The 17,838-nt window shown below is 47.4% G+C and overlaps 1 protein-coding gene across 1 annotated transcript in view; it reads left to right on the top strand.

Moving 5' to 3' along the window:
- The window catches only part of GUCY1A2 (guanylate cyclase 1 soluble subunit alpha 2), a 350,273-nt gene that overhangs the window by 240,829 nt on the left and 91,606 nt on the right, over positions 1–17,838 (top strand). Inside the window, exon 6 of the mRNA XM_053595047.1 lies at positions 12,771–12,914. Coding sequence (XP_053451022.1) covers positions 12,771–12,914 — 144 coding nt within the window. The remainder of the gene's footprint in view (positions 1–12,770; positions 12,915–17,838) is intronic.

The following is a 17,838-nucleotide window of genomic DNA, read 5'->3' as shown; positions in this document are numbered from 1 at the left end:
TCTAACTCAAGTGGTCGTGAGTTTTGCATTAAAAAAACTTGATTAAGGGACATTTCTGATCCTTAAATGCAGAAATTGGATGCAATTTAGGACACTGTGCTAAGGCCTCAGGATGTAAAATTCAGTAGATACCCAGTAGGGAATGAGTAGAATCTCTCTCTCTCCCCCCAACCCCCACAACATGATACATACTTTGAAAGGAGTGATAGAAATTTGTCCATGGAATGGATGTAAGAAAGTTACAAATCCAGAAATAGGGAAAGAAAACTTAGTTGAACATGAGGGCCGAGTCCTGAGATAGACTTTGCCTCGTCTGCGGTTTTGTCTGGATGAGAAATGCATGCTCAGTGAAGTGGAAATAGTTTCCCTTCTTCTCATTTTGAGACTGCTTTTAATGTAATGAGTGCTTGGGGCATTTACAAAGAGTGAGGACGCCTGGTTTCAATCTGCCCTCTGCATCAAGGCCTCTGAGAATGGTCAGGCTGTGAATTTAAAGCCACTGAGGAAAATAGCTGCCCACATGTAAAAATCGCAGTGGGCTTGGGCGGTGCCTGTAGCTCAAAGGAGTAGGGTGCTGGCCCCATATACCAGAGGTGGCAGGTTCAAACCTGGCCCTGGCCAAAAATTGCAAAAAAAAAAAAAAAAATCACAGTGAGCTTTGGAAGCAGATAATCTCTTGTTGTCCTGGGACTATGCAAGGAGTGGATGCTTGTGTACAAAAATCCTCTCTCAGATGTGCTAGTGTAGGTTCATAATGATGCCAAATGAGGATTTTCAGTTCTTCATATGGCAGGTGGTCCTACCCATAGAAAGTGAGAGGACTATGTCTCAGGTTACTTTCATGACTCTTTATCACACCTTAGTTCTTTAGATATTGCCCCTAACTTCACATGGAGGGCAGGCACAGAGTTCTAGCCTCTGCAGCATTAATCTCATTAGTATATCAAAATTCTACAGTATAAACTTTAAGCATCATAAAATAGGATCCTATAATGAAGATGCTGGTATTGAATGGCTACAAGATTACTTATAAAAACTAAGAATAGCTTACTAATAATTTTGCTTTGTGGTAATCACATTTTGTGGAGGGGATGAAATAAAATATTGAGGCAGATTTGCAGCCCAGCATCTGATGTGACTGGAGATGTGTACGCTCTGTTTCCAAAGAGGCAGGGCTGCTGCTCCATCACCTGTGGGAGATGGATCCCGTTTTGGCTCATGTTAGTTCCTTCTACACACAGTGACTGGGAGGGCACCCTCTCCTCCAGAGCTGGGTACCCCACCCTGCCAGCCACTACCTGTGATGCCTCAATTTCCTGCAGGCAGCACTGGCCCTGGAAGACACCCTGTCTTTAGTAAACGATGCTCCTGTTCTCACCCTACATGTCAGGAGAACACCCTGCGGAGGTTGCGTCCAGGTCCCAGGCAACAGCAAGTGCTGGGGGTTGGCGAAAATAGTGTTGACTGAGGAGTGTGCCATTTCTCAATGGCAACAGAAGAAGTGAGGAAAACAGAGGCGGTGGTGGGTGGGGAGAGGGCAGAGAGGGGCTGGAGAAGAAGTGCAGGTGGAGGATGAGATGGTGCAGTGATGTTCCTGGGGAGGGCAGAGGAGGCTGTGAAGGGAAATGCTGTGGTTGGAAAGAAGCAGGAGGCAGGGCTGTGGCTCCCTGAATGTGGTCACTCCAAGGACTTTCTGTAGGTGACAGCTGGGCTCAGTGAGTCCTCAGGCTCTCCCTCCAGCTGGAGCCTAAGTTTGGGTGGATGTGGTGGCACTTGGATGAGGACATAGATTCACCAACCAAAATACATCCGCCTTCTAGGATGCCACTTTTGAAATTACCCTCACCCAAAGGTCATGCTTAGGGGCCAGGATGTGGACTTGCTGAGGGTCATACCAATTAGGAGGTGAAAAGTTCAGACACCAACGACAGGTTATAACTTCAGATTCTTCTTTTGAACAAACCTGTACTTCAGAAACCAAGTGATCATTATACAAAATAGGGTCAGATTCTCTGGACACGTGGCTGTTCTTTCCATTCCAATCCATGGAAGGACCCCAGGCCCGGCCAGCCATCTGTAGGAGGATGTCACCCCTGGCTCCTTCATCTCCTGACACTGCACCTTCCCAGAATCAGACAAGATTGTTGTTACTATAAGAGGGGTGTCTGGACAAACTCCTGAAATGATTTCTGCTGTGTGGCAGGAAAACCCAGTTACTTTCAGCAGGGCTGCCAAGGTCCCCAGGCCATCAGGTGTCCATGTGGCCACCTCCTACCCTGGAAGTGGCCCCTGCTTCAGGTCCTCTCCCATCTGCTGTTGGACTTGTGCTTAGTTGGCAGTGATATGTGCGCACCGACCATTCTGCAGCCTGCCTGCTCTGAACTTCCAGAGCTTCCAGCTTCAAGGACATGGCTATTATGGACATGGCAATCACCATGCCTAAGCCCAGGATAAGGTGAAGACTACATTACCTTCCATTACTTGCTCGAATCTTCACCTCTGCAAGGGCCTTCCCCCTCTTTTTCAGATGGGTCTGAGGAGTCGTCTCCAATGAGGATTAGTGCATCGTTAGGAACAGCAGCTTTAAGAACAACAAAAAGCTGGATTCATGTTTACTGTGCTAGACAGCTTTTCTCCACCTCTGTCCAGGAGACAATCCCTAGACCTAAGACCTTTGCTTGGCCACCTGTACCTGAATTTTATCTTAGGCACAGAGCCCATGTCACCCATGCTGCCAAGTATCTGATAAAGCAGGGACATGACCAGTGGAGAGCTACTCTATCAGTGCAGGAAGGGATGGCAGAGAGGAAGAGGCTCTGCACCCAGTGAGGGGAGGGCAGAGAGGAAGAGGCTCTGAACCCAGTGAGGGGAGGGCAGAGACGAAGAGGCTCTGCACCCAGTGAGGGGAGGGCAGAGAGGAAGAGGCTCTGAACCCAGTGAGGGGAGGGCAGAGAGGAAGAGGCTCTGCACCCAGTGAGGGGAGGGCAGAGAGGAAGAGGCTCTGAACCCAGTGAGGGGAGGGCAGAGAGGAAGAGGCTCTGCACCCAGTGAGGGGAGGGCAGAGAGGAAGAGGCTCTGAACCCAGTGAGGGGAGGGCAGAGACGAAGAGGCTCTGCACCCAGTGAGGGGAGGGCAGAGAGGAAGAGGCTCTGAACCCAGTGAGGGGAGGGCAGAGACGAAGAGGCTCTGAACCCACTGAGGGGAGGGCAGAGAGGAAGAGGCTCTGCACCCACTGAGGGGAGGGCAGAGACGAAGAGGCTCTGCACCCAGTGAGGGGAGGCCAGAGAGGAGGAGGCTCTGCACCCAGTGAGGGGAGGGCAGAGAGGAGGAGGCTCTGCACCCAGTGAGGGGAGGGCAGAGAGGAGGAGGCTCTGAACCCACTGAGGGGAGGGCAGAGAGGAAGAGGCTCTGAACCCAGTGAGGGGAGGGCAGAGAGGAAGAGGCTCTGAACCCAGTGAGGGGAGGGCAGAGAGGAGGAGGCTCTGAACCCACTGAGGGGAGGGCAGAGAGGAAGAGGCTCTGAACCCAGTGAGGGGAGGGCAGAGAGGAAGAGGCTCTGAACCCAGTGAGGGGAGGGCAGAGAGGAGGAGGCTCTGCACCCAGTGAGGGGAGGGCAGAGAGGAGGAGGCTCTGAACCCACTGAGGGGAGGGCAGAGAGGAAGAGGCTCTGAACCCACTGAGGGGAGGGCAGAGAGGAGGAGGCTCTGAACTCACTGAGGGGAGGGGCAGAGAGGAGGAGGCTCTGAACTCACTGAGGGGAGGGCAGAGAGGAGGAGGCTCTGAACTCACTGAGGGGAGGGGCAGAGAGGAGGAGGCTCTGAACTCACTGAGGGGAGGGCAGAGAGGAAGAGGCTCTACACCCACTGAGGGGAGGGCAGAGACGAAGAGGCTCTGAACCCACTGAGGGGAGGGCAGAGACGAAGAGGCTCTGAACCCACTGAGGGGAGGGCAGAGACGAAGAGGCTCTGAACCCACTGAGGGGAGGGCAGAGAGGAAGAGGCTCTGAACGAACTGAGGGGAGGGCAGAGACGAAGAGGCTCTGCACCCAATGAGGGGAGGGCAGAGACGAGGAGGCTCTGCACCCAGTGAGGGGAGGGCAGAGAGGAGGAGGCTCTGCACCCAGTGAGGGGAGGGCAGAGACGAAGAGGCTCTGAACCCACTGAGGGGAGGGCAGAGAGGAAGAGGCTCTGAACCCAGTGAGGGGAGGGCAGAGACGAAGAGGCTCTGAACCCACTGAGGGGAGGGCAGAGAGGAAGAGGCTCTGAACCCACTGAGGGGAGGGCAGAGACGAAGAGGCTCTGCACCCAGTGAGGGGAGGGCAGAGAGGAGGAGGCTCTGCACCCAGTGAGGGGAGGGCAGAGAGGAGGAGGCTCTGCACCCAGTGAGGGGAGGGCAGAGACGAAGAGGCTCTGAACCCACTGAGGGGAGGGCAGAGAGGAAGAGGCTCTGAACCCACTGAGGGGAGGGCAGAGACGAAGAGGCTCTGCACCCAGTGAGGGGAGGGCAGAGAGGAGGAGGCTCTGCACCCAGTGAGGGGAGGGCAGAGAGGAGGAGGCTCTGCACCCAGTGAGGGGAGGGCAGAGACGAAGAGGCTCTGAACCCACTGAGGGGAGGGCAGAGAGGAAGAGGCTCTGAACCCACTGAGGGGAGGGCAGAGACGAAGAGGCTCTGCACCCAGTGAGCGGAGGGCAGAGACGAGGAGGCTCTGCACCCAGTGAGGGGAGGGCAGAGAGGAGGAGGCTCTGCACCCAGTGAGGGGAGGGCAGAGAGGAGGAGGCTCTGCACCCAGTGAGGGGAGGGCAGAGAGGAAGAGGCTCTGAACCCAGTGAGCGGAGGGCAGAGAAGAGGAGGCTCTGCACCCAGTGAGGGGAGGGCAGAGAGGAGGAGGCTCTGCACCCAGTGAGGGGAGGGCAGAGAGGAAGAGGCTCTGCACCCAGTGAGGGGAGGGCAGAGAGGAGGAGGCTCTGCACCCAGTGAGGGGAGGGCAGAGAGGAGGAGGCTCTGCACCCAGTGAGGGGAGGGCAGAGAGGAAGAGGCTCTGAACCCAGTGAGGGGAGGGCAGAGAGGAGGAGGCTCTGCACCCAGTGAGGGGAGGGCAGAGAGGAGGAGGCTCTGAACCCACTGAGGGGAGGGCAGAGAGGAAGAGGCTCTGAACCCAGTGAGGGGAGGGCAGAGAGGAAGAGGCTCTGCACCCACTGAGGGGAGGGCAGAGATGAAGAGGCTCTGCACCCAGTGAGGGGAGGGCAGAGAGGAGGACACTCTGCGCCCAGTGAGGGGAGGGCAGAGAGGAGGAGGCTCTGAACCCACTGAGGGGAGGGCAGAGAGGAAGAGGCTCTGCACCAACTGAGGGGAGGGCAGAGAGGAAGAGGCTCTGAACCCAGTGAGGGGAGGGCAGAGAGGAAGAGGCTCTGAACCCACTGAGGGGAGGGCAGAGAGAAAGAGGCTCTGAACCCACTGAGGGGAGGGCAGAGAGGAGGAGGCTCTGAACTCACTGAGGGGAGGGCAGAGAGGAAGAGGCTCTGAACCCACTGAGGGGAGGGCAGAGAGGAGAAGGCTCTGCACTCAGTGAGGGGAGAGGAGACAAGAAGAGGTTCTGAACCCAGTGAAGGGAGGGCAGAGAGGAGGAAGCTCTGCACCCAGTGAGCAGAGGGCAGAAAGAAGGAGGCTGTGCACCCAGTGAGGAGAGGATGGAGAGGAAGAGGCTCTGATCGCAGTGAGGGGAGGGCAGAGAGGAGGAGGCTGTGCACCCAGTGAGGAGAAGACAGAGAGGAGGAGGCTCTGAACACAGTGAGGGGAGGACGGAGAGGAGGAGGCTCTGCACCCAATAAGGGGAGGACGGAGAGGAGGAGGCTCTGAACACAGTGAGGGGAGGACGGAGAGGAGGAGGCTCTGCACCCAATGAGGGGAGGACGGAGAGGAGGAGGCTCTGCACCCAGTGAGGGGAGCGCAGAGAGGAGGAGGCTCTGCACCCAGTGAGGGGAGGGCAGAGAGGACGAAGGTCTGAACCCTGTGAGGGGAGGACAGAGAGGAGGAGGCTCTGCACCCAGTGAGGAGAGGGCAGAGAGGACGAGGGTCTGAACCCTGTGAGGGGAGGTAGAGAGGAGGAGGCTCTGCACCCAGTGAGGGGAGGGCAGAGAGGAGGAGGCTCTGAACCCAGTGAGGGGAGGGCAGAGAGGAGGAGGCTCTGCACCCAGTGAGGGGAGGCAGAGAGGAGGAGGCTCTGCACCCAGTGAGGGGAGGCAGAGAGGAGGAGGCTCTGAACCCAGTGAGGGGAGGGCAGAGAGGAGGAGGTTCTGCACCCAGTGAGGGGAGGGCAGAGAGGAGGAGGTTCTGCACCCAGTGAGGGGAGGGCAGAGAGGAGGAGGCTCTGAACCCTGTGAGGGGAGGCAGAGAGGAGGAGGCTCTGCACCCAGTGAGGGGAGAGCAGAGAGGACGATGGTCTGAACCCTGTGAGGGGAGGCAGAGAGGAGGAGGCTCTGCACCCAGTGAGGGGAGGGCAGAGAGGACAAGGGTCTGAACCCTGTGAGGAGAGGCAGAGAGGAGGAGGGTCTGCACCCAGTGAGGGGAGGGCAGAGAGGAGGAGGCTCTGCACCCAGTGAGGGGAGGGCAGAGAGGATGAGGGTCTGAACCCTGTGAGGGGAGGGCAGAGAGGAGGAGGCTCTGCACCCAGTGAGGGGAGGGCAGAGAGGATGAGGGTCTGAACCCTGTGAGGGGAGGCAGAGAGGAGGAGGCTCTGCACCCAGTGAGGGGAGGGCAGAGAGGACGAGGGTCTGAACCCTGTGAGGGGAGGCAGAGAGTAGGAGGGTCTGCACCCAGTGAGGGGAGGGCAGAGAGGACGAGGGTCTGAACCCTGTGAGGGGAGGACAGAGAGGAGGAGGCTCTGCACCCAGTGAGGGGAGAGCAGAGAGGACGAGGGTCTGAACCCTGTGAGGGGAGGCAGAGAGAAGGAGGCTCTGGACCCAGTGAGGGGAGGGCAGAGAGGAGGAGGCTCTGCACCCAGTGAGGGGAGGCAGAGAGGAGGAGGCTCTGCACCCAGTGAGGGGAGGGCAGAGAGGAGGAGGCTCTGCACCCAGTGATGGGAGGCAGAGAGGAGGAGGCTCTGAACCCAGTGAGGGGAGGGCAGAGAGGAGGAGGCTCTGCACCCAGTGAGGGGAGGCAGAGAGGAGGAGGCTTTGAACCCAGTGAGGGGAGGGCAGAGAGGAGGAGGCTCTGCACCCAGTGAGGGGAGGGCAGAGAGGAGGAGGCTCTGAACCCAGTGAGGGGAGGGCAGAGAGGAGGAGGCTCTGCACCCAGTGAGGGGAGGGCAGAGAGGAGGAGGCTCTGAACCCACTGAGGGGAGGGCAGAGAGGAAGAGGCTCTGCACCCACTGAGGGGAGGGCAGAGATGAAGAGGCTCTGCACCCAGTGAGGGGAGGGCAGAGAGGAGGAGGCTCTGCACCCAGTGAGGGGAGGCAGAGAGGAGGAGGCTCTGAACCCACTGAGGGGAGGGCAGAGAGGAAGAGGCTCTGAACCCTGTGAGGGGAGGGCAGAGAGGAAGAGGCTCTGCACCCACTGAGGGGAGGGCAGAGAGGAAGAGGCTCTAAACCCACTGAGGGGAGGGCAGAGAGGAAGAGGCTCTGAACCCACTGAGGGGAGGGCAGAGACGAAGAGGCTCTGCACCCAGTGAGCGGAGGGCAGAGAGGAGGAGGCTCTGAACCCAGTGAGGGGAGGGCAGAGAGAAAGAGGCTCTGAACCCACTGAGGGGAGGGCAGAGAGGAGGAGGCTCTGAACTCACTGAGGGGAGGGCAGAGAGGAAGAGGCTCTGAACCCACTGAGGGGAGGGCAGAGAGGAGATGGCTCTGCACTCAGTGAGGGGAGAGGAGACAAGAGGAGGTTCTGAACCCAGTGAAGGGAGGGCAGAGAGGAGGAAGCTCTGCACCCAGTGAGCAGAGGGCAGAAAGAAGGAGGCTGTGCACCCAGTGAGGAGAGGATGGAGAGGAAGAGGCTCTGATCGCAGTGAGGGGAGGGCAGAGAGGAGGAGGCTCTGCACCCAGTGAGGGGAGGGCAGAGAGGAGGAGGCTCTGAACCCAGTGAGGGGAGGGCAGAGAGGTGGAGACTCTGCACCCAATGAGGGGAGGCAGAGAGGAGGAGGCTCTGCACCCAGTGAGGGGAGGCAGAGAGGAGGAGGCTCTGAACCCAGTGAGGGGAGGGCAGAGAGGTGGAGACTCTGCACCCAGTGAGGGGAGGCAGAGAGGAGGAGGCTCTGCACCCAGTGAGGGGAGGCAGAGAGGAGGAGGCTCTGCACCCGGTGAGGGGAGGGCAGAGAGGAGGAGGCTCTGCACCCAGTGAGGGGAGGGCAGAGAGGAGGAGGTTCTGCACCCAGTGAGGGGAGGGCAGAGAGGAGGAGGCTCTGCACCCAGTGAGGGGAGGGCAGAGAGGATGAGGGTCTGAACCCATCTGGGTCCTCAGTACCTCCTCTAAATGCTGGTGAAGCCCTGAGCTGTGCTCTTTTATCCTCCAGCCTTTTGCATAATCCTGCCCATCCTCTTAGGAGCCATTTTTCAGTTAGTAGTCAGGAACGCTCTGCACAACACCTTGTGGACCCAGACTTCCTGCTAGCCATTGGAAAACCCTCCACCTCACTCACCTGTCCTCCGCTCACACAGGAACCTTGTGACGTGTCCAGTAGTTCTGGTGTCAGGTGTGGCCCAGTTCTCTCAGCAAGGGTGAAAATGGCATTCTTTGTAAGAATCAAGATTTTTAACCATATTCAATGAGCCTGTGAAGTATGTGGGACATTTGCTGCCTCCCTGTCACCAGCTGAGCATGACCAGGTGACAGGTGCCTCAGTGCTCTGTGCAACACTGGGAGGGAAGAGAAATTATTTCTTGTGTTTAGAGTTTATCTACATCTGTCTGCTACACCTCGTTGCAACATTTTCTCTCTCTCTCTCTCTGGCACTAGATCCCCCAAGCAGACAATACAACTAGAATAGTAGAATTTCTAATTTGTTTCTCATCTGGATTGTGTCCACAGGGGAAGAAGGAGACAATCAGAGCTCTCGTGAGACAGACCCAGGGCTGCGGAACTGAAGGGCTGAGGCTGTCCTGAGCCCTACAGGGCAGGGCTGGTGAATTGCCTGATCCAGGCAGCTTCCTCAGGACTTACCCCTCCCACCTTCCTGGTCATTAGCCTGGACTTGCTAATACATAAGACTTATGGGAATGAGATTCTATTAGGAGGCAAAAGAATTTCTTTTAAATGATCTAAATCTAAAATAAAAAAGTAAAAAAGTTGAATGCATTGCACCAAGAAATTTTATTTATAACATCTTTATTTATGGACTAATGTGAGGATTTTGATTATGAAGTGATGAGAAAAGCCATTCTGAGATAAATAAATTCTTTAATGTTTGATAGCATTGATAGTAGTAATTTGTAAGGCAGCAGCTGTGCTTGGTATTTCTGGTCGTTAAGCCTTCTCTTCTAGGTTCAGATATGACCGTGAGTTTTTCCGACATCCCCAGGCTTTGTGCTGTTCTGTCTCCACGCTGAGATCAGCTGTCTCCGTTTGTTTACCCAGTGCCACTCGCGGAACCGAGATGAGATGCACTATGTTAGATCGTCTCTTGTATTTCAAACTATGTAAAAAGAAGCAGGAAATTATAAAGGAATTCAAAGTATGGTCAACTTTGGGGCAGTTCTACTGTAGTCTATTTGCAATGTCCACTTGTTTCCCTTTGGTTCGGCTCGACTGGAATTGCAGGATGCTTCTTGGACTTTCCCTGCTCCTCATGGGGCAAAGTGGACTAATTGTTTTGAAAGGATCCACTAACATTTCCACATGCTGTCAATTTGGCTAAATATGTATATATATTTGAAATACAGAGTATTTGTGGAAAGCTGTGTTACTAAGGCAGTCGTGTTTCTGCCCAGGTTTTCAGGTTAAGATGCTGAATATATCTGGCAAGAAAGAAAACATCCCAGCGCTGTACTACTTAACCTTTGCAGACGCCTGGGTATCTGGAAGTTTCAGAGTGATTACCTCTTCATTCATGTTCTCGTTAATGCTGTTCACCGACTATTTCTGACTCTCCTCTGGGTACACAGTGGTTTGCATTCCCCCCTCCTTTTATGTTAACGGCATGGCCCTGGGACTGTGGCCAGTGAATCGTGAGAAGAAGCCATACACGTGGCCTCTGGGAGGAAGCGTTAGGAGGCCTGTGCTGTTAGTCAGAACCTCTTTCCCTCTGCCGTGGTAACTGGCTCCAGATGTGCTGTTCACCTTGTTCCTGGAGGAGGAGATGTGGCACAGAGTTCCTCCCCTCCTCCCAGTCCCTTAACCTGCAGGAATCTGGAGCCTGAATGAGAAATGAACATTGGTTGTTTTAGCACATTAAGATTCGGAGACTTATATTGAACTGCTGCATAATCCAGCTTAGCCTATGAAAACATCGTTTAGAGTTTTTTCCCGTATGTTGGGTGTTTACGAATGATTGTATGTGCCATTGTTTATTTGACGTGTATTTTTTGCCCAGCTTCTTGGTTCTGTTCTTTTAGGTAGTTAACCTGACTTCAAATATTTGGGAACTAAATGCTGGAAAACCTTACATAATTAGGTTTTTATTTTATTGTGAAATTGTTACCCTTACATTGTGCACATATTTATTTGTACTTCATTTATGTGCTTTAACACTTGTAATACATAAGTCCATCTGCTCCCTGGTATGACATTATCCACTCCTAAGGAGAAAGTGCAACATATGACTAATCTCTATAGTTCCTGGTGTTACAAATTCTAGAAATGCACATTTTCTAGAACTCAGTGATTTACTTTTCTGATAAGATAGTGGAGATGATGAGGAAGATGAGGATGATGGTGACGGCAGAGATCCTAGGAAGTGCTTCAGAAGCATGAAAGTACGGGAGACTGCAAAGCTTCTCATTTTGTGCAAGTGATTTACTGCTCAGGTGTTCTGGTATCAGAATTCTAGTTAACAGGATCCTAGATTTTTAAATTATATGCTAATATGAAAGGACATGATAATGCAAGGATTAGCAGAGGACGTTGTATCAGGAGAGGAAATGGTAAACAGCCACACTTCAGACATTGTTGTTTGCTGAATGTCTTCCTTAGTGAGAATTCTTTCCAGGAAGTATATTTTAGTCTTTGGAATAAAAACCTTGCCAACTCACATTACATTGCTTTTCTATTTCTTCTGCATAATTTTGTTTCTATTTTTTAGCTTCAGAAAATAAGTTCTAAAGTTAAAACTTTGAATGTAATAATGGGTCTAAGGGTATTTGAATAATTTTTATGCATATTTCCTACTAATCAAATGATAAATTTGGCAGTCATAGTCCCATGGGCTTCTTAAGTATTCTTATAATATTCCTTAAATTAGTGCTCAAAACATTTAATGTTGTCTTTTTAATACTAGAGTGTGAGAATGCATTCATATGAAATTTAATTATTGCTATTAAATCTTAATTAATAGAATATTTTATAATTCTTTGTGTATTTATGATAGAAGCAATTCTAGTCACTGTGGCATGTTTTTTCCTAGATAGACCTACGTTCAGTCCATTTGTAATGACCACAATTGTAATCACAGTTAACATAGTTGATTAACTTATTTATTCTCTTAGCAAAAGAATAAATAAAGGTATTCCTAGATGGAAGGAATGGCTCTATTTGTAAAGAGTCCACATCATAGCTGGGGATGCGTATTGATTACACAGTGCATATTGGTTATAGCCTGTGGTGAAGACTATTGCAAATAGATGTGGGAAATGCTCATTAAACAGAATGAAGGAAGAGATTAGTTTTCTACTAAGAACTAATGGATGGATCATAGAAGGCTGCACAGAAAAGGTGACACTGGAATTGGACATTTAATGCAAAACGTTATCACTTTGGTCTAATTAATGATTAGAACTGGAACCACTGAGGATCATGCCACTGTATCTACAGAGGTAATTAGGGAACTTTTCTCTGAAAATAAGTTTTATGGCTGACTTTTATGCCATCTTCTATGCTTTGAAAATTTAGGGGTTTTAACCTGGGATAAATACTTAAAATATTTCACAACAGCAATGGCCATTCAGAACGGATGATGACAACAGACCAAGGACAGAGTCCGAAAGGACCGCCGGCAGTGCCCTTAACTCTTCAGTTGTCACTGCCCCTCAATATTTCATCTTTCAAATGTAGCTAGATTGTTTCATTTGGGATATTTGCGAAAATAAAATGAGATAATGTACATCAAGTGTTTTTCAGAAATAATGGTATGAATTTAAGAAATGTTAGGTAATGTAACTATTCAGTAAGAAAGAATAGACCTGACACCCAGTTACAGATATGTCTAAAAGGGGGGAGCAATTAGAAAGGTGGAAAAATTGGGGGAAAATGCTTTCCAGAGAAGCACTATTTTAAATTTTGAAGGAGAGCAGAGGGTGGCTCTGGAAAATGTCATTATTTGAAATGGCACTTATCAGGCAGAATGCTGATGGTTCTATATTTGTGGGGGATAATTATTTTATATTACAGTTGCTTCTAATTTCAGTGATCATCTATGGCGATAATGTTAATGAACAGCCCTGGAGTGAGATGTCAGGATTTGACTGTGGTTATTTGCAAACTCTACTGTGATTATACACAGTTGTCTAATTGCTTAATTTATTGATATTTTGCTGACATGTTTTTCAGCAACATTTGTGATTGCAGGTAGCTAATCATTTCTCCTCGAGCTCATTATCATATGTTTGCATTTGATTTGTCTGATTGCTGCAGGTGGAAACAATAGGTGACGCATACTGTGTGGCCGCAGGACTCCACAGAAAAAGCCTCTGCCACGCGAAGCCCATTGCTCTGATGGCCTTGAAGATGATGGAACTTTCCGAAGAGGTGCTGACACCTGATGGAAGACCAATTCAGGTAACCCTCCCAGCAATCTGGCTTAAGGAGGAAGTCCCCACTAGCTGAATGGGGCAAGAAATTCCCTTTTGAGTTCTACCCATTGTAATTTATAGATCTAGACAGTTTGGGTGCTTATGGAGGACAAGGAATGACTAGAGTTAACTGATAGATAAAGGAAAAGAACAAATGGAATATGGTCCAAAATAGGGAAAGGTATGTGGGAAGCAAACTGCTGTGGAGAAAAGAAAGAGCTAACGATCAGACCGAGAGGAAGAACTTACTGTCAGTGACAAAGTTGCCAAATGCCAGCAAGGATGCTGGTGAGATTCAGAGTCAGAGAGGTAATCCCAGGAGCAAAAAAACAAGCAAGCAGGAAAACGGAGGCTCTGGACACCTTCCTGTGGGGAGCGCTCGTACGTTTCTTAGACAGCCTTAGGGAGCATAACTACTTCTGCTATTTTTTCTTGTGGTAGAGCTTGAAGGTAAGAGCTGAATAACTTAGAAAACTTTAAATACAGCAGAAAATCCAGCTCCTGCTGTGTTACAGACTTTTTGATGCTGATGGCACTTCTGGGAACAGATGAGGCCTCTAGCTATATTTCTGCCAGAGCCCAGAGATGGATCTCAGAAGTGTCATCACTTTGAAGCCAGAAATCTTGTATTTGGAGAAGTAACCTTGAACACAAGGTAGCCCTTTCTAACAGCTCACCAAGTAGGAGTTAATGTAACAGAGCATAACAAAAGGCTCAAAGTATGAGTACATTTTTAATTCTGGCATTATAGCAAATTAGGAACCCTGAATAGCCCTTCTGATTAAAACTATTAAAATGCTGTGTTAAATATTTTACAGTACTTTAAAAAAACTATTAACTTACATCACTAAGCTCAGAGAAAGTTGAAAAATATGCCAATTACCCTATGTGTGTAGATGGAAAATATTTTAATTGGTGAATTTAACGTAAGTGTTCTGTTATTAGCAATGATATGATGAAACTAGAAAATACTATTCCTTCCAGGAGGATGTCAATTTCAATCCCATTCTCAAAGAGTTTCCACAGATAAAGTGTTCTTAAAAATAGGTGAGAATACTAAGAACAAAATAAAATAAAACAAAAACATCCCCCCACATACACACGCAGAACAAAAGAAAAGAAACTAGTGTCAGTAAGAACTAGTAGAAATAAAAGATGAGCAAAACAGATCTGGAGTGTTTTCAGATATCAGAATTATCAGACACAGACTTAAAATGACAATGTTTCATATAATTAATAAAAACAAAAGAGAAGCTGGAAATGTGAAGAGGGAACAAGTAGATTTTAAAAAGAACCTGAGAACCTCTAAGAAATCAACATAATACTTTTTAAATGAAGAGAGAACTCAGTGGATGAGCTTAAAAGCAGAGTAGATACAGATGAAGCAAGAATTAGTACACTGAAAATTAGAAGTAATTATTAATGAGTGAGTCTGAGATTTAGAAATGAGGAAATAGGAATAAGAGTACAAAATATGTCGAAGACAAGAAGAGAATGGAAAGATTAAAATATATTCAATGAAGTTCTAAATGAAGGCAGGAATGGAGATGAAAAAAATTAAAGGAAATAAAGGAAGATAATAAAGGGAATGCAAGAAAGGGAATTATTTTCTGGAACTATTAAAAGGCATCAGCAGAACCCAGATACAGTTGTGCTAAAGAATTCTACAAAAGTTAAACCATAGGAATCCAAAACTAGACACAACTTTATGAGAGTGCAGTGTATCGTTGAAAACGTGCAGCTGATAAATGACAGAAGTGACATTGATGGGCGGGAGAAGGATGGGCAGTTCAGTGAATGGTTTGGGGGACAGTGGTATCCGTGTGGAAAACAAATTAAAATTGGTTCTCTCCTTTGTGAATCTACCCGAAAATCAATTCCAGTGGATCAAATGTGAAAAGCTGTATTATATAAATAAAATTTTGACTTACATAGGGAAAGATATTTTGAGGGACCTAGTCAGCTCAAAATTTGCAAATTATAAAAGAAAATATGTAGCCGGGCGTTGTGGCGGGCGCCTGTAGTCCCAGCTACTCGGGAGGCTGAGGCAAGAGAATCGCTTAAGCCCAGGAGTTGGAGGTTGCTGTGAGTTGTGTGAGGCCACGGCACTCTACCGAGGGCCATAAAGTGAGACTCTGTGTCTACAGAAAAAAAAAAAAAAAGAAAAAAAAAAGAAAGAAAAAAATATGTACAAATTTTCACATTAAAATTAAAACTTTTAGTTTATTAAAAAAAATACCAAAAAGGTAAAAAGAGAACCACAAACTAGGAGGACATATTTGCAACACATATAATCATTAAAATTAAGTATTTAACGTTGTCAGTAGTCAGATTAATATAAATTAATAACACTATGATTCCTGCCTACTGGTTTGGCACAGTTTTCAAAGTCTGACAGCGCCCCTGTTGGTGAAGATCTGGATAGCAGGAAATCTCCCTCACAGCTGGTGGAAATATAAGTGGTAGAATTTACTTGGCAGTGACAGTAAAGTTTAACTTTTATGTATTCTACAACCCGGCAATTTCTCTCCTAGATGTTTTCACAAATATAAGGGAACTGCTTGTGTATGTGTAGCAAAAATCATACATGATTGTTCCTAGCAGTACTTTTCATGATAGCCGCAAACTGGAAATAACTCAAATATCCATCCACCCAGGATGGAGAGCTGTGTTTAGACCTCGGCGTATCATACAGTTGAGAGAAAGAAGACTTCAGCTCCTGATGCCAATGGGGTGAATATCAAAAACAAAATAGTAAGCAGAAGGAGCAAGCCAAAGAAGCATGCTATAAAACTACTTAATTTAGTTAAATTTCAAAATTGGAAAAATTGAAGAAAACATATGGTTTAGAAATACCTAGATTTATGGGAAAAGGGTAAAAGAAAGAGAGGGAATGATGAACACAAAATTTAAGGGAAAGAAAGATAATTGGAAGAAAGGGGATGTAACAGGGAAAGTGAACATAGCACAAAACTGTTCATTTTGTTACTATTTCTAATGTGTACATATGTTTACATTTGACAATTTAAAAATGGAAAGAGGCTTGGTGCTGGTAGCACAGTGGTTACAGTGCCAGCTAGGTACACCGAGGGTGTGGGTTCGAACCCGCCCCTGGCCAGCTAAACAATAATGACAACTGCAACAAAAAATAGCCGGTCATTGTGTTGGGCGCCTGTAGTCCCAGTTACTTGGGAGGCTGAGGCAAGAGTATTGCTTAAGCCCAAGAGTTTGAGGTTGCTGTGAGCTGTGATGGCACAGCACTCTACCAAGGGCCACATAGTGGGACTCTTGTCTCAAATAATAATAATAATAATAATAATAATAATAAAATAAAAATGGAAAGAGTTTTCTGAGCCCTCCCACCAGCAATGAAATTAGGAAAGAGTGGAGCATTAAAACTAAAATCGACTTTAAGTTCCCTCAGGGTATAATTATTGAGTTATTTAAATATGTCAATGGCATTTCTACCACTGCTAGGAAAACAAACAAAAGGAACACAGTCTCAGGTCTGCTGCAGATTGCAGGGACACACACTCTAGACTGAAGCCACAGGAGTCCTCACATTTTCATGCCTACTGGCTGGGAAGGCTTATCATTTGGGATTGTTTTTATACTGTTTTTTTTTTATAGAAAATATGAAATTTGTATTGATTTCAATAATATCGTCACAGCAAACTTAAATTACCAGAGAACAAAGCCAGGGAATTGTGTTTTGCAGTGTGCTCATCACTGTTTTCATTCCTGGCATTATAACATTGGCTTTCTTTTATGAATCAGGATAGTCTTATTAAATCAGAAGAGGAAATGTCCGTAAAGATTTAATAAGAATCCAGAAGGAGAATTGAAAATAATTAACCACCTTAATCATTTTAGCTTCATTACTAATTTATAGTATTTGCATGGTTGGGGATTCTTTTTTGGCATATTAATTTGATTTTGAATTGCCTTCTAGTTTGGTGCCATGGGAACATTTCTAAACTTATTGAAAGAATCTTTCATTATAAGATGCTTGGGCATTGTAGTACAATTGATTTGTGATCAGTTGATTGTTTATCTCAAATTACTTAAGTTTTTAGTCTATTTAAAATGCAAGGTTTGTGATAATTGCTTAAAACAAGATTCCAGAGGCCTTTTAAATCTTGACAAATGCATTAATAATTTTTATTTGACTTCATAAACTTTTGAAGCATCCTGTAATGATAGGAAGTAGGAACTTGAATGGTCGATTGTAATTGCTTAGAAATGATTGGTAATATCCTTGAGTCAGGAATTGTAAAACTGCTTGCATTGTTTTAATTCTAAAAATAACTATAGGATGTAACATTTTGTCTACTCAGTATGTAAACACTCAATCAAATTATTATTCGGTAAGCACTCCAACGACATTAAGAGGCTAGTTCTAGACTGTGTCCATAAAGTACACATAAGTCTGGTCTATCTATACAATAAATTCTGAAAAGTAAGTCTGTAGTGACCTTAATTAGCATTGCTTTTGAAAACAGTGATTAGAATGGTTTGCAGTCTTGATTAGTATGGTACTGCTGAAAACATGGAAATGCCAGCATTCTTACTGTTCCTTTATTATTCCTCCATGATTTTCTTGTATTTTAAACAATAGACAACTGAAAAATAAAATCAGATTTATATTTTTTCTCCTTTGTGGTAGTTATGTTGTGATTTCACTAGAAATTTGGGTAACTTTATGCTGTTCTTTAATCTTGTGAAACTATTCTTTCTGAATATACTTTTTAGTGCTGAAAGGCCAACGTATACTAATAGTTTAGCCACTCTTTGCTTAAAATAACCAGACATTACTACTGCCTGTGCTTTAGTCTTTAAAAAAAAAAAAGAAAACTGTTGACAGGGAAAGCGAAGTTTGTTTGAGAATTAACTAGGGGATACATTAAAAA

The sequence above is a fragment of the Nycticebus coucang genome, chromosome 6 (genome assembly GCF_027406575.1).
Source record: "Nycticebus coucang isolate mNycCou1 chromosome 6, mNycCou1.pri, whole genome shotgun sequence".
Lineage (NCBI taxonomy): Eukaryota > Metazoa > Chordata > Mammalia > Primates > Lorisidae > Nycticebus > Nycticebus coucang.
Note: the sequence above shows the minus strand (reverse complement) of the source record. Positions and strands in the feature narration are given on the sequence as shown.